The sequence below is a fragment of the Nothoprocta perdicaria genome, unplaced genomic scaffold (assembly GCF_003342845.1).
Source record: "Nothoprocta perdicaria isolate Ctin4 unplaced genomic scaffold, notPer1 scaffold_20, whole genome shotgun sequence".
In the NCBI taxonomy this organism is placed as follows: Eukaryota; Metazoa; Chordata; class Aves; order Tinamiformes; family Tinamidae; genus Nothoprocta; species Nothoprocta perdicaria.
The window spans coordinates 5,290,954-5,305,436 of NW_020455205.1; the positions used below are offsets into that span (position 1 = coordinate 5,290,954).

Genomic DNA, 14,483 nt, shown 5'->3' on the forward strand with positions numbered 1-14,483 from the left:
GGGGCGCGGCCGCCCCGCCCTGCCCCGCCCTCAACCGCCTTTAACCGCCCTCAACGGCCGCGTGCTGCGGTCCCGCTGCGGTCCGCGGGGCTGGGGTGGCCGCTGGCCCTCCCCGGGGAGGGCGGCGGGGCCGCAGCGGTCCCCGGTGCCTCCGCGCTGCTGGAATGGGCATCGCCCTCCCTTGGCGCCCCCCGGCTGCCCTGGCCGCTGCGGGGCCCCCGGGCGGGGAGCAGGGAGCGCGAGGAGCCCGCGCTGCTCCCGGTTAACGGAAGCTGAGCGGCCTGGGCTGCCCGATGGGAAAAGGAAACTGCAGGAGAGGCAGGAAATCAGGGACGGGGTGCGGGAAGCGGTGGCTCACGTAAACAGCATGAAAGTGCATTAATTTTGGGATGGCAAGGTTGGGATTGGCTTGTCTTTCACAGCCTCGGAAGACCGGTGATTTAGGGCTCTTAGATTCAATATGCTCCAAAGTCCTTGGAAATGTTTCCATGCAAAGTTGGATCAGGACCTTATTTATTAATGTTCTCAATCATTTTTGCTGCAATGCACTGTGCCTTGAGAGATTTAAGACATTCACAATTGATATGCCTTTCTCAGCTCAATAAATAATGCATTTCATCCATTTTAAAATAAAATGTTGCTGGCTAGTAGCTGGGCAATCAGGTTTAAATTATCCTCTAATAAATCATTTAGCATTTTTAATTTTTCCGCCCTCTGATGGGGACACAAATGCCTTTTGGGGATTTGATTCTGAGGCCAAGTGCCCACTAAGAAAGCTTGTGTCTTTTGGTGCGTCTGCTGCTATTTGTTCTGCGATCAATAATGTATTTATGCCTAGGGGAAGCATTGCATAAAAAATACTTGAGCATAGCTTAAAAACACGTTCTGTTTTGCATCACTGACAGCACAAAGCGCATTTAAACGCACGGGTGTAGTATCAGGCAGCTGGGGCACGCTGGGCAATCTGGCTCATTATGTGTAAATCTCTTATCTTTGCCCTATTTTTCTACATTCCTTATTTCTAAGGCTGTTTGTATGGAAAGAGGATTTGTGTGAGAATTATTCCCCACCTGAAATCATAATCCTCTTTGTGACATTGTAATAACTTCTTCATCCACCACATGTAATATCATAAACACACACCGATCATTTCAGATGGAAACCAATACAGAAGGACTAGCAGGAGACAAAAATCTGTTTTCCTGGATACGTGGCCCATTATCTTACAAACATTCTTGAACATGAATTATTGTAAGCATATGCAGGGTCCTATTAAACTGCCTGAGCCCAAATTATCCCTTGTGTAATTCCACTGTAATCTACAGAATTAATGTGTCCCAGTGGAAAATGATCAAATCCACGCTGTGTCCATGTGTTTAACCGTGTGGTGGGGGCCGTGTCTTGCAGGATGAAGCCCAGCGATGGGGTCGTTAACGGGAGCCGGGCTGCCGCTGTGCCTCGTTCCCTGCCTCAGGTGAGCAGGGCCGGGGGATTTCCCCGAGGGGCAGCGCTGGTTTGGGGAGAGCCCCTTTGCAGCTTCCATGAAGCTCGAGGCCTTCCCAGGCTCTGGCGGGATCCGAGGGTCCAGAGGCAGTGCGGCTCCGCAGAGCCTCAGCCTCATTCCCTCCTGCCCGCGGATGCTGAGGTGGCTGCAGGGCACCCTGTCCTTAGCAAGGCTCGTGCTGTGTCCCAGCCGCGTGAGCAGACTCGGGACTGCTGCGAGGCGCCGGGAGGCCGGGACAGCGGCCTCCTCCCGGCCTCCTCGCTGACTTCACCCCAAAGGCTGGCACAAATGTTTCTAAATCACCATATGGAAAAACTAAGTGCAGGCGCTTCTTACAAATACCACAGACTGAAGCATGGGGCCAGATTCAGCCTTGATGGAATTATTATCTGACATCAACATATTGCATTTCCCCCATGTTGCTGGAGTAAATGCCCTTTTATGGAGATGTCTCCAGCGAGGCACACGATGCCAAAACGCTCCGAAAATTGCACAGGACCAAAGCTACAATACTGTAGCAGAGAAGAAATATAAGCTAAGACTTTTCTTGGGGATGGGGCAGGGGGAAGAGAAGAATCTTTGTTTGGGTAAGGATTTTTTTTTTTTTTTTTTTTTTTTAAAGCATGAGTTCTGTCTGGTAGTTTACAAGTGGAGCTTGAATCCTAATTTGGGAAAGATTTCCCCTTTGTACCTAACTTCTTAGACAAAACATTCACATTCTTGCTAAAATACCTTCCAGAGGCAAAAGATTTATATATACACTTGTATCTGTAAAGCTTAAACTTTATAATTTTAAAACAAAACTGAGTAAATTGAAATGTTAAAATACCTAAACGCTTTGAAATGAACTGATTTCATCATTCATTCTGCTGATGAAGTCTTTTTCTGTCCTGATTCCTGTAGCCATCCACACTTCTCAGAGTGGCAGGCTTGCTTTTGGTATTGTGACTTGCTTAAACTAATACACAGAAGGCAAAAAAGGACTTTGGGTTGCTGACAGTGTGACAAGAACACCCCAAATGCTCCACTCTCCTCTTCAAACAGGCGTAAGCAGCCACGAGCTTTCCGGCTTGCAGCAGGTAGGGAGCCTACCAAACAGGAGGGACAAGTGATCACGGACACTATCGCTGACCAGCAAGAACAAACACTTGTGGTACCACAAACAAGATCTGCCCATCACTAACATATGTGTGCCTAAATGTTTGATTCTGTTGTCAGCAAGCTAGATATCAATAAGATCTGCTTTGTTTCACAATGATATTTATGTAAAAGAGCAGTGTAGCAAAGCACACAAAGAAAGTGCCCATGTGGACAACACAGGCTACCGTATTTCTTGGCTTCCATCTACTGCTTTGGCTTCACCTTTAGTTCTTTAAAGAAGTAATTCTATATCTGCAGGAGGTGGACAGAGGCAACATTCGCTGCTTGGCTGCTCTCTGTTCAGCATGACCCGGACTTTACCTGCACAGTTGTTCCAGGCTCAGCTCAGGAAAGCTTTCCTGTTTAATTCCCCCTGCTCCCCATCACTAATATTTTTCCCAACTTGCGCATATTCTCCTTGCTTCTGCCTGGATACAATGCATTGTTGCTATTGAAAATGCTTAATTAAAATGCTTAATTACAGCACAGAGCTGTTGTCTTACCAGTCAAAATCTGAATGGGACAAAAAGGAATCAAAAACCTTCTTCTTGCTGCCCAATTTTGTGACATCTTCCAATTTCTGTTATCTAGGCTGTATTCTCTAAGAGACAAATTCTTCATCACAAATGTATTTTCTACCTTTGAGCACAGCACTGGTAAGTTTCAGGAAAGGCTTAACTGCATTTTTCTGTAACATTAGATCATTATTCTTTGATTTTCCATGGCTTTGCCACGCAGAAATTAGGAAGAAATCATTGTAGTAGTTTCAAGAGCAAAACCGCACAGAACAAGTGATATTCGGCGTGCTTTATAGGGTTATTTGAGACTCAACTGGTGCAAGGGATAAAAGGCTGATGAGTGCTGCACATGACGAGTGAATAGCTGAGATACAGTGGCATTTAGCCAAAGGCTTCCTACCACAGAGTGCAGACTCGGTTATTACAGTAGTGAGAGATCTCAAATCTGTTTGGATAAGAGAGGTTTCAAATAATCAGTGTCACTGCTAATGTACTTCAGTAGATGTCAGAGGATGTGAGTCAGACTTTGGGGAGAGAGGGGAATTAGGAATAGCTGATGCTCGGATAACAGGCTGGACTAGAAGAGAGAATCCTGAGGTTGGAGCTGCTCTATCCCAGATCATTAATCTTGCTGGGTTTGTGCTTGTACTGCATCCCACAGCACTTGGGATATTCTGAGGTTGAAGGGTTTCTTCTTGCTTTTTCCTTCAGCAAAGAAGCCTCCTTTCAGACTGGAAGACCTAACATCTATAGCAGTTATTTGCTTATATATAACAAAAGTGATCAGTCAGTTTTAAACGAGCGGTTATAGCAGCAGGGTGTGCTTTGTGTGCTGGCTGCTTGTTCAGTGGTAGGTCCAGGGCTGGAATGGCCCTGCCTGCATCCCCAGCCTCACAGGTGATCTCCGAATGTGCCCCAAAATGGAGAGGGGGGAAGAAGTGAATGCAATTACTGCAGCCCATATTGTTCACTTCTAACCCCAGAGGATGGCATTAGTTAGGGAGATTAGAAATGGTGAGCAAAGAGACAACACCTTATACAATGGAGAAGCAAAATAAACTTTCTTCAGAGGGAAAGGCTTGGAAAATGAGCGTGATATTCGAGAAGTATTGGCTATCTCATAGTCAGCACAGTGCAGAGTTACAGACCGTGGTAAACTCAGCCTACACGGTATGAAAAAAACGGTAATTGCTTTGTGTTACATGTGCTCAGTCTTTAAAAAGACTGAATGCATTTGGGGAAAAAATGCAGCAGTCAACGTCTTTTTTTTCTCAGAATTGACTGTTAAATAATTCTTTTAAAGTACAGATTCACAGTAGAATTAGAAACTTCTTCCAGTATTTTCTCAACTTCCACCCCTATATCTCTTATTTGAGCAAAAACAGAAGGTATTTTTTTCAGGAATTTGCAGCTCTAGTTGTGAGTTAAATTTAAAATATGTTTGTGACTGGGATTGAACTGCAAGGTAACTTATTTCTTCTTGTTTGTAACTACTAACTGTGTAAGTGATAGAAGAGCTGAGATACAAAATAGATGCCCCAAAGGATTTTTGGTATGGATAACTAATTACACTGAAAAGAAATGACTAAGTACCTTCTTTACAGCCTGTTACTTTTTAAGGAGTTCTTACAAATATTAATGTAGAGCAGTTAAGATATCACTTAAAGTGAGTTCCTGCCTTGTATTTTGCATCGATTCAAACTAAAAGGTCTAGGTGAAACATTGCCAAGGATATGGTGCTACTAGAGGATGACTCACTGGTGTCTGTGCTCCCATTCACGAAACATCATTTTACAAAACGTGTTAAATATACAGTACTATCCCTGTTGGTAAAGTCCCGTAACTGTCTGAAATAGGAAAGAAGTCCTTATTTGCACAGACCCCCTTCTCACTTCTTCTCTGTATAGAGAGCCAGCACCCCGTCAGACACCTCATTCAGCTCTGTTCCTTAGATATGAGCAGTCCAAACAACAAAAACTATGTGTAAAACATACTATCGATCAAAGAATACATCTCTTTATAAATATGTGTACAGTTAAAGCCTCTCACTGACACAGCTAAATGTATAGGTGCTTATTTGGATTGTAGATACATTTTCCCCAAATCCATTAATTGACAGATTAAGCATGTTAAACATCTGCATTTTTGTTTGGAGAGGAGATAGAAAAGTATACAAGTAATATGAAATTTTACACTGTGCGAAACAAGTCAGTGAGTTTAACCGAGCCTGCCAACAACTGCCTATCTCCCCGTATCACGCCTCACTCTCTCTTCATCTTCCATTACCACTGTAGCATGAGACGCACCGGGGCTTGCCTTTTTTTTTTTTTTTAACACAGGTGATACATTCTGTCCAAAGCTATTGCAAAAAAGGCTTTTGCATTTCTTGTAATGTTTGTGTAAAAACTTATCCTTTATGAAGCTGTTTTCTGCAGGATGACCTTTGCCTCCAAGTACTTCCTCCCGATTTTAACAATACAGGTCATGGGACTATCGTTAGGCTGTAAGGAAGTAAGGCTGCTGATGAAAAGCAAAACTGAAATCAAGTATCAGAGAGGTTCAGCTTCAAATTGTGCTGCAGACAATAACTGAAAGGACTTAATGAGCCCTTTCCCAGATCTACACCCACCTCCTAGAACAACCAGACATTTAGTGATAAAATGTGCAGTTGTAATGCAGGCCAGCAAGAGAGAGGGAGTATCAAAGCACTGAATGAGCCAGAGAGCTTCTTGAAGCACTGCACACAGTGCTTGCTTGTGCTCTGGCTTGCTGTGATCTGTGCTAGCCATTTAACTTCCATGACTACCAAATCTAGTCTGAGAATACAGATCAGTTCTGTTTAATACACGTTTGAAAGGTCTCTTGTTTCCTATCGCAAAACTTCAGAACTGTTTTATTTTTTCTGTCCCATAACAGTGACAACCCCTCTGCAGATTATTATTCAGTTGACACACAAGCTTCACTTGATTGAACCTTGTGTTCATCACATGCAATCTGTCCTTCTCTCACATAGCATTAAATGAACGGAAGATTAATTTTGGTGAAATTATAATTAAAAAATAGCCTCCCAGGGAATTTGTGTCTTAAACACTATTTCTCCTACATCAACAACTAGCTCATAATTACTTTCATGAACTAGATTCCTAAAGTCAATTTGAAGATGTAGACTACAGGCTGTAGGTTCTGTGCCTAGTGCTAACAGGTACCTGATAGCCCAGTGACCAAAACCCACATGAATCACAACTGCTGTAGGGGCAGGGTTGACAGAGCACTGACACAGAAGAAAAATAAACACCCATCTTCTTTAAAAAACAAACCAACGAACAAAACCCAACAACTTTGTTTGAAACAAGACTTTCCCTCTGTCCGGCTAACAGCAAATATATTAGAGAGGGAGTATGAGCTTCATCGAGTTCATGCAATGTGATGCATGAGATGTGATGCAATCAGTTATGGAAATTCTGTATGAAATGAATTTGATTACTTATCCCTGCTGTACTGTCTTAAAATAGCCAATGTTAGATTAAAAATGTATGTTTCTAATTTATGCAAATCAAATTAAAAAAAACAAAGATAAAAGGTGACATTTTAAGCTTCTAACATTTATGAAGTGGTCTATACCAGGCTTTTCCTAAGCCTGCCACTGCAAATGAAAAGAGGCTGGGTGGAAATTCCATAGCTGCGGTCCGAGTTTCATTCTCAGGGCACCCATTTGTGAGCGCAGACGTGTTAGTAAAAGTCTTTTTAAAGAAGAATTACAAACTGCTGATCTTGCACTGCTTTTATCTGCTGTGCTACTGTAACTCTATATCCCACCAAGCTGACTGCTGTTTTCAAACTGGATTATAAAGGGAAAGGTAATAAAAACAGGAGATTTGAAGGGAAAAACAAGTAGCGTGTAGCCAGTGTATATGAGCAATCATGAAGACATTTAGGAAGGGTCTATTAAAACACATCATTTTCCTCATGAAAACGGAGGAGATGCAGCCTCCAGATAGACACAGTGACAGAGCAAACCTATTATGCTCTTTGCAAAGGACAGAGGAGTGTGGGACACAAATCTGTTTGGCTGGATTGTGCCACTTGGCACTGAATCAGGCAAAGGTTTTTGTGCAAATGCTGCTCTCTAATTGTTTCAGAGACAGCCTTTCATGTAAGCTGTCTGCTTTCGCTCCTCACCCTGTAAGAAAGACTGGTCTGAGATGCAATTCCTGATAGAGCACAGTGGCCAAGGAGAGCTGATGAGCTTGTTTGAGGCTGAAAGAAATAATGTGTCTGTTTATGCACTATGGCCCTTTGAACATATGCAAAAGGATCTTTTTGCTTTGCAAATGTGATGTGTGAAAACGCATCTTTCAAACTGTCTGCTTGCAATTTGCATGCGGCAGTCTCTTGTTTCAAGGCATTAACTGACTTGCACCAGCTATGATGGGGTGTTTTTGCCTGGAAAAACTGGTGTGTGCAGAATTGCATGAGTGCAATCTCAGGATGTACTTGTGAGGTTTTGACTTTTGTTCCCAGAAGTCATTAATGTAAACTGTTAGAAGACAGCCCAGCATGACTGTAATAGTCACTGTGGAGCTGCAAGAAACTCATTTGCTGGAAGGTTGGTAGTCTGAACTTCTCCTGGCACAGCTTAAAAATGATCTTTAGGCCATTTCCACTAAAAGTCAACTTTTTCTTACACTATTACTTTGGTAGGGTCTACCTGTCTCTCCTCTTTTATGGTAGAAAAGGAGTAACAGAAAATAAATTCAAAACCTTCGGTGTCTATACATCATATACTCTCTGCAAGAAGACAACAACCAGTTGAAAAGTGAAGTAACTGAATATTTGATACTTGTCAACTAATGCATATCTTGATAAAATAAAAAGTCTGATAACTAAAACAGCCTGAATCCAAGCTAGGACTCAGTGAAAGAATTTTTGGATGCTTTCTATTCTCTTTTGAATCTTTGCCAGTTTCGATGATGGTATTTCCATAAAGTCATATTTGTTTTCTTTGAAGAATGTCTTTCTTTTATTTTCCTTTAAATCCATAAGATATTATATTTTCCTTTTTGGCAATGAGGAGGTAAGTGGTAGTATATTTCACCCCAAACCTCTGCCATATATGTAATAGAAACTTGTTTGCCTAAATACTAATATTTAAGAGAAAGAACGAGACACAGCAAAATGCAAGAATTAAAATGGAAGGAATCTAAGTCAGCTACTTTCAGGCCTTTAAGGCCTGAACATTGCAGCACTGTTTTGTGTTCTGCTGCACCAAGCAGGAAGAATGCAGTTTTCCTTTAGAACAATGACAGTTTGGTTGTACCCACCTACTACAAGCAAAAGATAAGAACTGCTCAATAACAAAATGCTAGCTTACTTCGGCTCCACGGTGCTTTTGGAGAGAACTAGCAGTTATTTGAGATAATCTTTTCAAGGAAAAGCCAATCTAGTTGATAACAAAACTTCCTTTAACAGAATTTAAGCCAGAAGCTCTTTTCTATGCTCTGGCCTGTTCAGTTATGAATGCAGACTTTGTTGGAAGCTTTGGTCAAAATTAGGCTGCGATCTTTCCACTTGTCAGCTCCCAAAGTAGGTCCAGTTGCTTTAACTTTACAGCCCTCTGGGCCATTTCTGACACAAGTTTTCACTTAGTAAGACTTGTTATAAACTGGCAAGAAGTAAGTGTCCTTAATGCAGACTGGCTCCTAAGCCAGTGAGCAGTCAGGAAAACAGCATCCAAAACAAGGAAATGGGTACCCTGCTATTCACCAAATAGTCTCCCCCTCAAGCTAATCACCCACATTAAATGTAGTTTATATTCAATGTATTAACCTGAGCTTCCAGGTGGACTAAATAAAGTGAGGAACAACCCTATGGTGGATCACAAGCAGAAATCTTTTCAGCTCTGCCCCTCAGAGGTGGAAGTGAGGAAAAAAAAAAAAAAGTCTCTTCCCATGTGACTGAAGGTGCAATTCCTCCACATGAGACAGCCTGGAGCAGGTCATTTTTGCAGAACACCCTGTTGTGATATTGGCTGTTACTTCAGAGCACTTACAAGGGAGTTTCCAAGTCCAAACAGGTGAGTGACTTCCTCATCAGTAATAGTTACAGGCAGAAGAACCTTTGCAAAGCTCCAGTGTTTCAGGTCACAAAACTTCTAAAGCTTCAGTTTAAAATGCACCGAAAGACAAAATGCTGTCCTGGCCAGGCTGGCGGCTACTGGGACGCTGCGACGTGGCCTGTGAATGGGAAGGTTCCCTGCCCTTCCCTCCTCCTGCCCTCCTTGGCTTCAGGGCGAGATCCTGCTGGGATCCTTGGCACCTGGTCCTCCTTCTCCTCTGCCCTAGTGCCCTTGCACAACAGAAAGCACGGTTCAGCTTCAGCTCGGAGAACACCATCCAAAATAAAGTAGTTAGCCATAATAAAGTCTGGTGTATCTCCAATTTACCAAACTATCTGCAACTAGGCAGAAAGTCCTGATAAGGAAGTCCTCACTCCAGTTTAGGGAAAAGGCCCTTAAACACATCAGAACTGCTTTAGCTGGGTCATTCTCAAGGACCTGAGCATGTACAGAACAAAGATTCCCTCCCACATTTTCTTAACCTATTAACTGCTCTTTAATGTCAGGCATAAACTAAGCTGAAAACCATGAAAAGTCTGTGTTCTGAACCTGCTTGTGCCCACATCAATGGGCTCTAACTATGTCTCTCCCACAGCTAAGAACTAGTAAGCCTGTTGGACAGGTTATAACAGCTTCCCTACAGGGTCTTGCAATATCACGACAATAATTTTCTACATAGTTTTATGAAAAGCAAAATATTCTTCTCCCAAATTTCTACTTTGTTTCCAAAGAGCAGGAGCAAGTGCTTTTGTTCAGCCAGCCCCTACTGCTCCAGGATCCCCCCACAACATTTTTGACATGTGACACAGGGGAAAAGGCTTCAGACAACAAAACCTTCCTTCTGTGACAGCACAGGGAGCTGCTGCTGCCTTCACTGTAGTCAGTCTGTGCACTCTGTAAAGCAGCTCTGTTTTTTTGTGAGCTTTTCTCCTTGCATGTGTTTCTCTGTCCAGACACACAGCACTGTGTGTGGACAGGGGTGTTTATACTGCTTTACAGGTGTGTAGAATTTCATTTTTACCAGATGAATGTGAAATGTTAGACTTTCACATACTTACCTCCAACAAAGTACCCTTTAAAAACTGTTCCAAAGAATATAATGCCATTTGCCATGAAAAAATCTTCTTAAATGCATACTGTACTCCAAAAATCAGGAAAAGATGACGGTGTCTGTCTCTTCCACTTTTACTGGTATTAACCCTCACTTTTTCCAATATACAAGAGACTGAACCAGTCCAATTATCCGAAGCAACAGTTTGCTCTGTAACATAAACCTGCTAAGCATTTTTGAATGTAAACTTGGGGGAAAGCACTTCTATAAATATTGTGCCAGTAGCATGACATTTGTCACCTTTTTATTTATCTTTAGAAGTGAGCAAGAGTTTTCAGAGGTGCACTGCAGATGACAGGGCCAGCTTCAACAAGCCTAGAGGAAAAATGATACCCGTCTAATGCTTTGAGGGTTTTGGAAGACTGTAGAGTACAAACTGTCATGAAGCCAACTTAATATAACTGTTTCCTTTATACTCTAAGGATTCACAAGGGACTTCACTGCTAGCATACAGGAAATAAAGTCTGTTGTGTTAAAACGAGACTTTGTTTCTTACAATTTAGAAAACTACACAAAGTTTCCTTACAGGAAATGTTACAATTCATACAAACTCCCATATTTATTTGTAGACAAAAATTCCTATTCACATAGCAGGAAAATTAGGTGAAAACAGAGACAGCATAGACTTCAAGCTATAATGGGGTACGGATGAACAATAGGAAGGCAATAAATGCATCTACAGGAAAATGTGCTCCAGTGTAAGATATATTTATTATTGCCTGCTTTTCCAGTAGCAGACTAATTTCTTAACAAAATTCTTTGAAAATAAATTATTTGAAAATAATACATTTATTTAGTGAGAAGCCTTCTGGGTTTATTTTAGGCAAAGTCTGTCTTCTGTTTTTAAACTATCCGACCAAGATATACCGACTTGGGATATTTTTCCTTCAGAGCAGGCCATTGAACAATGAAGTAATCCGAAAAGTAGTAAAGAATTTTTCCAGAGAGGGATAAAGTTTCCACGCGGCAGATGCTCTCTACGTACACAATGATTGCTCTCTTTAGTCCTAGAAGCCCAAGAAGAAGAGCGCATATACAGACAGGAACACATGTTCCTGGTCCATTGCACAATATCTAAAAGAAATGAAATATTTTACAAATGTAAAACAAGATTTTTTTTCATATGGTAAAGAAACAACAGCGTGCGTGTTCTGATAACATTACCTTTGCAAAAAATAATATTACCAAAGACATATTGAAAGCTAGAAGAGATTAAGAGAATAATTAAATCAGAAAATAAAAGCAAATAAAAGCAAATAGAATGATTTCATAGTAGCTGACTATAGCAGCTGACTTCTTTACATGTCAGGGAGGGAGAGGAGTTCTGAGACAGGACACTTAATTTGCCAGCAAGGAAGAAGCAGAAATACAGCCAGAATAGCCTCCATCCTAAATAACAGTTTTGTGTTATATCAAATATGAGATCTGAGCACAGATTAAGGCATAATAAGGCCAAAGAGGTTTAATTAGGATTACTAAACCTGAGATCCAGTTATAAACCTTTTGTACTTTGGCTTAAGTCAGCAAGAGAGTTCAGCAAAAATGTGCTGATGAATTAGGACCTTCATCAAAATACACTAGCTGATATGCAGGGCTGGTGGATTTTTCCCCTCTTTCAGTAAGCTGTTGTATTTACCAAAACACCTTCCTTAAACACGCGTGTCATGTGCTTGTCGACACGGGGTCTCAAATTCACTCACAAATGCTAACATTAAAAGGAAGTGAACTTCCATTTTTATATATTGGTAAACTGAAAGACTGCTCAAAATTAAAGGCATAATACACTATGGTGTATTAGGTACTAACACACTGTACTTAGGTATATAAATTATGAACAAAAGTACCTGGATTTCAGGCAAGGAATTCCTAACTAAATCTAACAACTATCATGTAATCAGCACTTTCTGCACAGCTGGAGGTTATGTGGAAATAAAGAGTTCTTTCATAAAATCACGGGCCTACATGATATGAACTTAGATTTTTGTTCCTTGTTCCAAGTTCACCAGCCTGTGAGAGATACTATTTTGGTGGTGGAAAAAAAAAATCACAGAGTTTCTTTTACATGGCTGTAGCAAACATATTCCAGAATGTTTCCTTGCCTGCTGTGAGGCGAGATACCCCGATAAGGCTGCTAACAGCCCTGTGTGTCTGTCAAAGGCAGCGCTTGCTGCCGCTGTGGAGTGCCAGACTCTCACGTACGCCTCTCTCTGCCTCTGAGATGGCCCCAGAAATCTATTAGCTCGGGGACGTGACAACTGCATCACAATATTTTCTTATCAGAATCAATGAAACTTAATATTGTACATAAAATTATTATCAGATTTTATCACTGGTCTTAATTAAATAATTGACTCATATAAGACTTGCTGACGTTTTCTCTTTGAAGTGACTTTCTGAATATTGTTTTAATCCAGAGAAGGCCTTTTTAGCATATTAGCACTCATGAACAGGAACCTTAGTTGTATAAGAAAACTGCAACTGTGTATGTTAATGATTATTTGGCTAAGGAAAGAAGTTTAACACATCCACTTTGCATACCAGATTTCTGAAATTAGATGAATACACCCATTTCAAACCTCCACATCAGGTCTTAAAACCTACTTTACAATCTGGAGAGAAGGAAAATCTATTCTTTATATACGTGGTTTGTCATATAAGAGCACAAACCAACCACATGCTCTTTCAATATTTCAAAGAACCTCTTCCACAGCTGTGAACAAAACCATGCATTTGGCTCTATTCCTTGACAGGTCAGGTTAATCCCAGCGATGCTGATTCTGCTAGAGCCAGATTGCTTCTAATACCTAAAGTCAAGCCAGTTTGGGTATTTCTACTTGGTGACACCATTCGTGATGGTACTGTAAACACAGGCAGACAGAACAACCTGCCGTGTTTCCCTGGGTCTGCAGGCAGAAGCAGCCCGGAGTGTCTGCTGTAGAATCCAGCCTGTGTCAGGCAAATGCCTAAGTGGCACTGGAACAGTCATAAACACTCCCCTTTTGCTTGTTTTTGCGTTTTTTTTTCAGATTCTTATCAACTCTAAGTCTTGTCCCTTTTTCTCTTGAGAGCTGAGCACTCATTTTGACTGCTGACCTCAGGCCAGAAGACCATGTAACCCTGTTGCACACAAGCCTCCATCACCCCTCTCCTCGGGCAGCGCTATCTGAGCGCAAACACGGCCCCGCTTCCACCTCTCCCCAAGCCACCAGCTCACCCGCTGCCTTGATCTTCCCTCAGCATTTTCCATTCTAAATTTCTCTGCAGTCTCCTGCGCCTCCCTCACGTTTCTCACCTCTCTTCTTCCATTTCCTTTTTACTCTCTCTGCAGTCTTCCTCCCTCTGGATCCCTATTTCCAGGCATGCTTCGTTCTGGACTTATACCGACTTTGCTGCTTTAGGTCTCCAGCTACTAAGAAAGCTCAACGTAGTTTAGTTAGCTAAAGGAAGGACAAAGTTTCACATCATTCCCCTACTTTCCATTCTAACACAAAGCTGGAAGGTCACGGATATGGTTCAAGTCTGATGGAAATTCTACCATTTGTTTCATCTCAGCAGCTGCGGATGGTAGAACTGGTTTTATAAAAAGTTGAACTGTTATTATCATGGTGTTTACTAAGGCTCTGTCCCAGACAATTCATCCTGCTTTCCACCTTTATTGAATTTGGCTCTCTGCTCTCCTCCTCGTGGTAACTGGCATTCCCAGTTAGATCCAGCCAAGGAGGGATGTGCTAGGATGAATTCCTAACGGATATACGTGTGTTCATAGACCACATAATGAAACAATGTTAAATGTCGCTGTTCAAACAACACCCTAACAAAACACCTTTACTGTATGCAGGTTTGGATATGATCCTACTTTCATTTCTACTTTCTACTTACCTTTTATAACTTGCAAGCTGCTGTTCAGATGCCATTTGATTCATGGGGAAAAGGCTCAGACAGTGGGGCTCATTACGGCCTAGGCAGCTCTATAAAATATGATCTAGTGGAAACTTCCATGTCATCTGCTCTTTCCCAGCCGACACATGTCCCCTCAACCAAGATAGAAAAGATGTTGCTCTAAAGGATCTCTGTAGGGAATATGCCCTAAAGACA

At 41.8% G+C, this 14,483-nt stretch overlaps 1 protein-coding gene across 2 annotated transcripts in view; it reads right to left on the reverse strand.

The window, feature by feature from the left end:
- CNN3 (calponin 3) overlaps window positions 1-14,483 on the reverse strand; it is a 48,789-nt gene that overhangs the window by 18,979 nt on the left and 15,327 nt on the right. The window contains exon 4 of one of the 2 annotated variants that reach the window (XM_026037865.1): window positions 10,811-11,462. The exons of the other annotated variant lie outside the window; for it this stretch is intronic. Coding sequence (XP_025893650.1) covers window positions 11,232-11,462 — 231 coding nt within the window. The 3' untranslated portion in view covers window positions 10,811-11,231. Of the gene's footprint in view, window positions 1-10,810; window positions 11,463-14,483 lie in introns of those variants that run through there. 2 annotated transcript variants of the gene reach the window in all.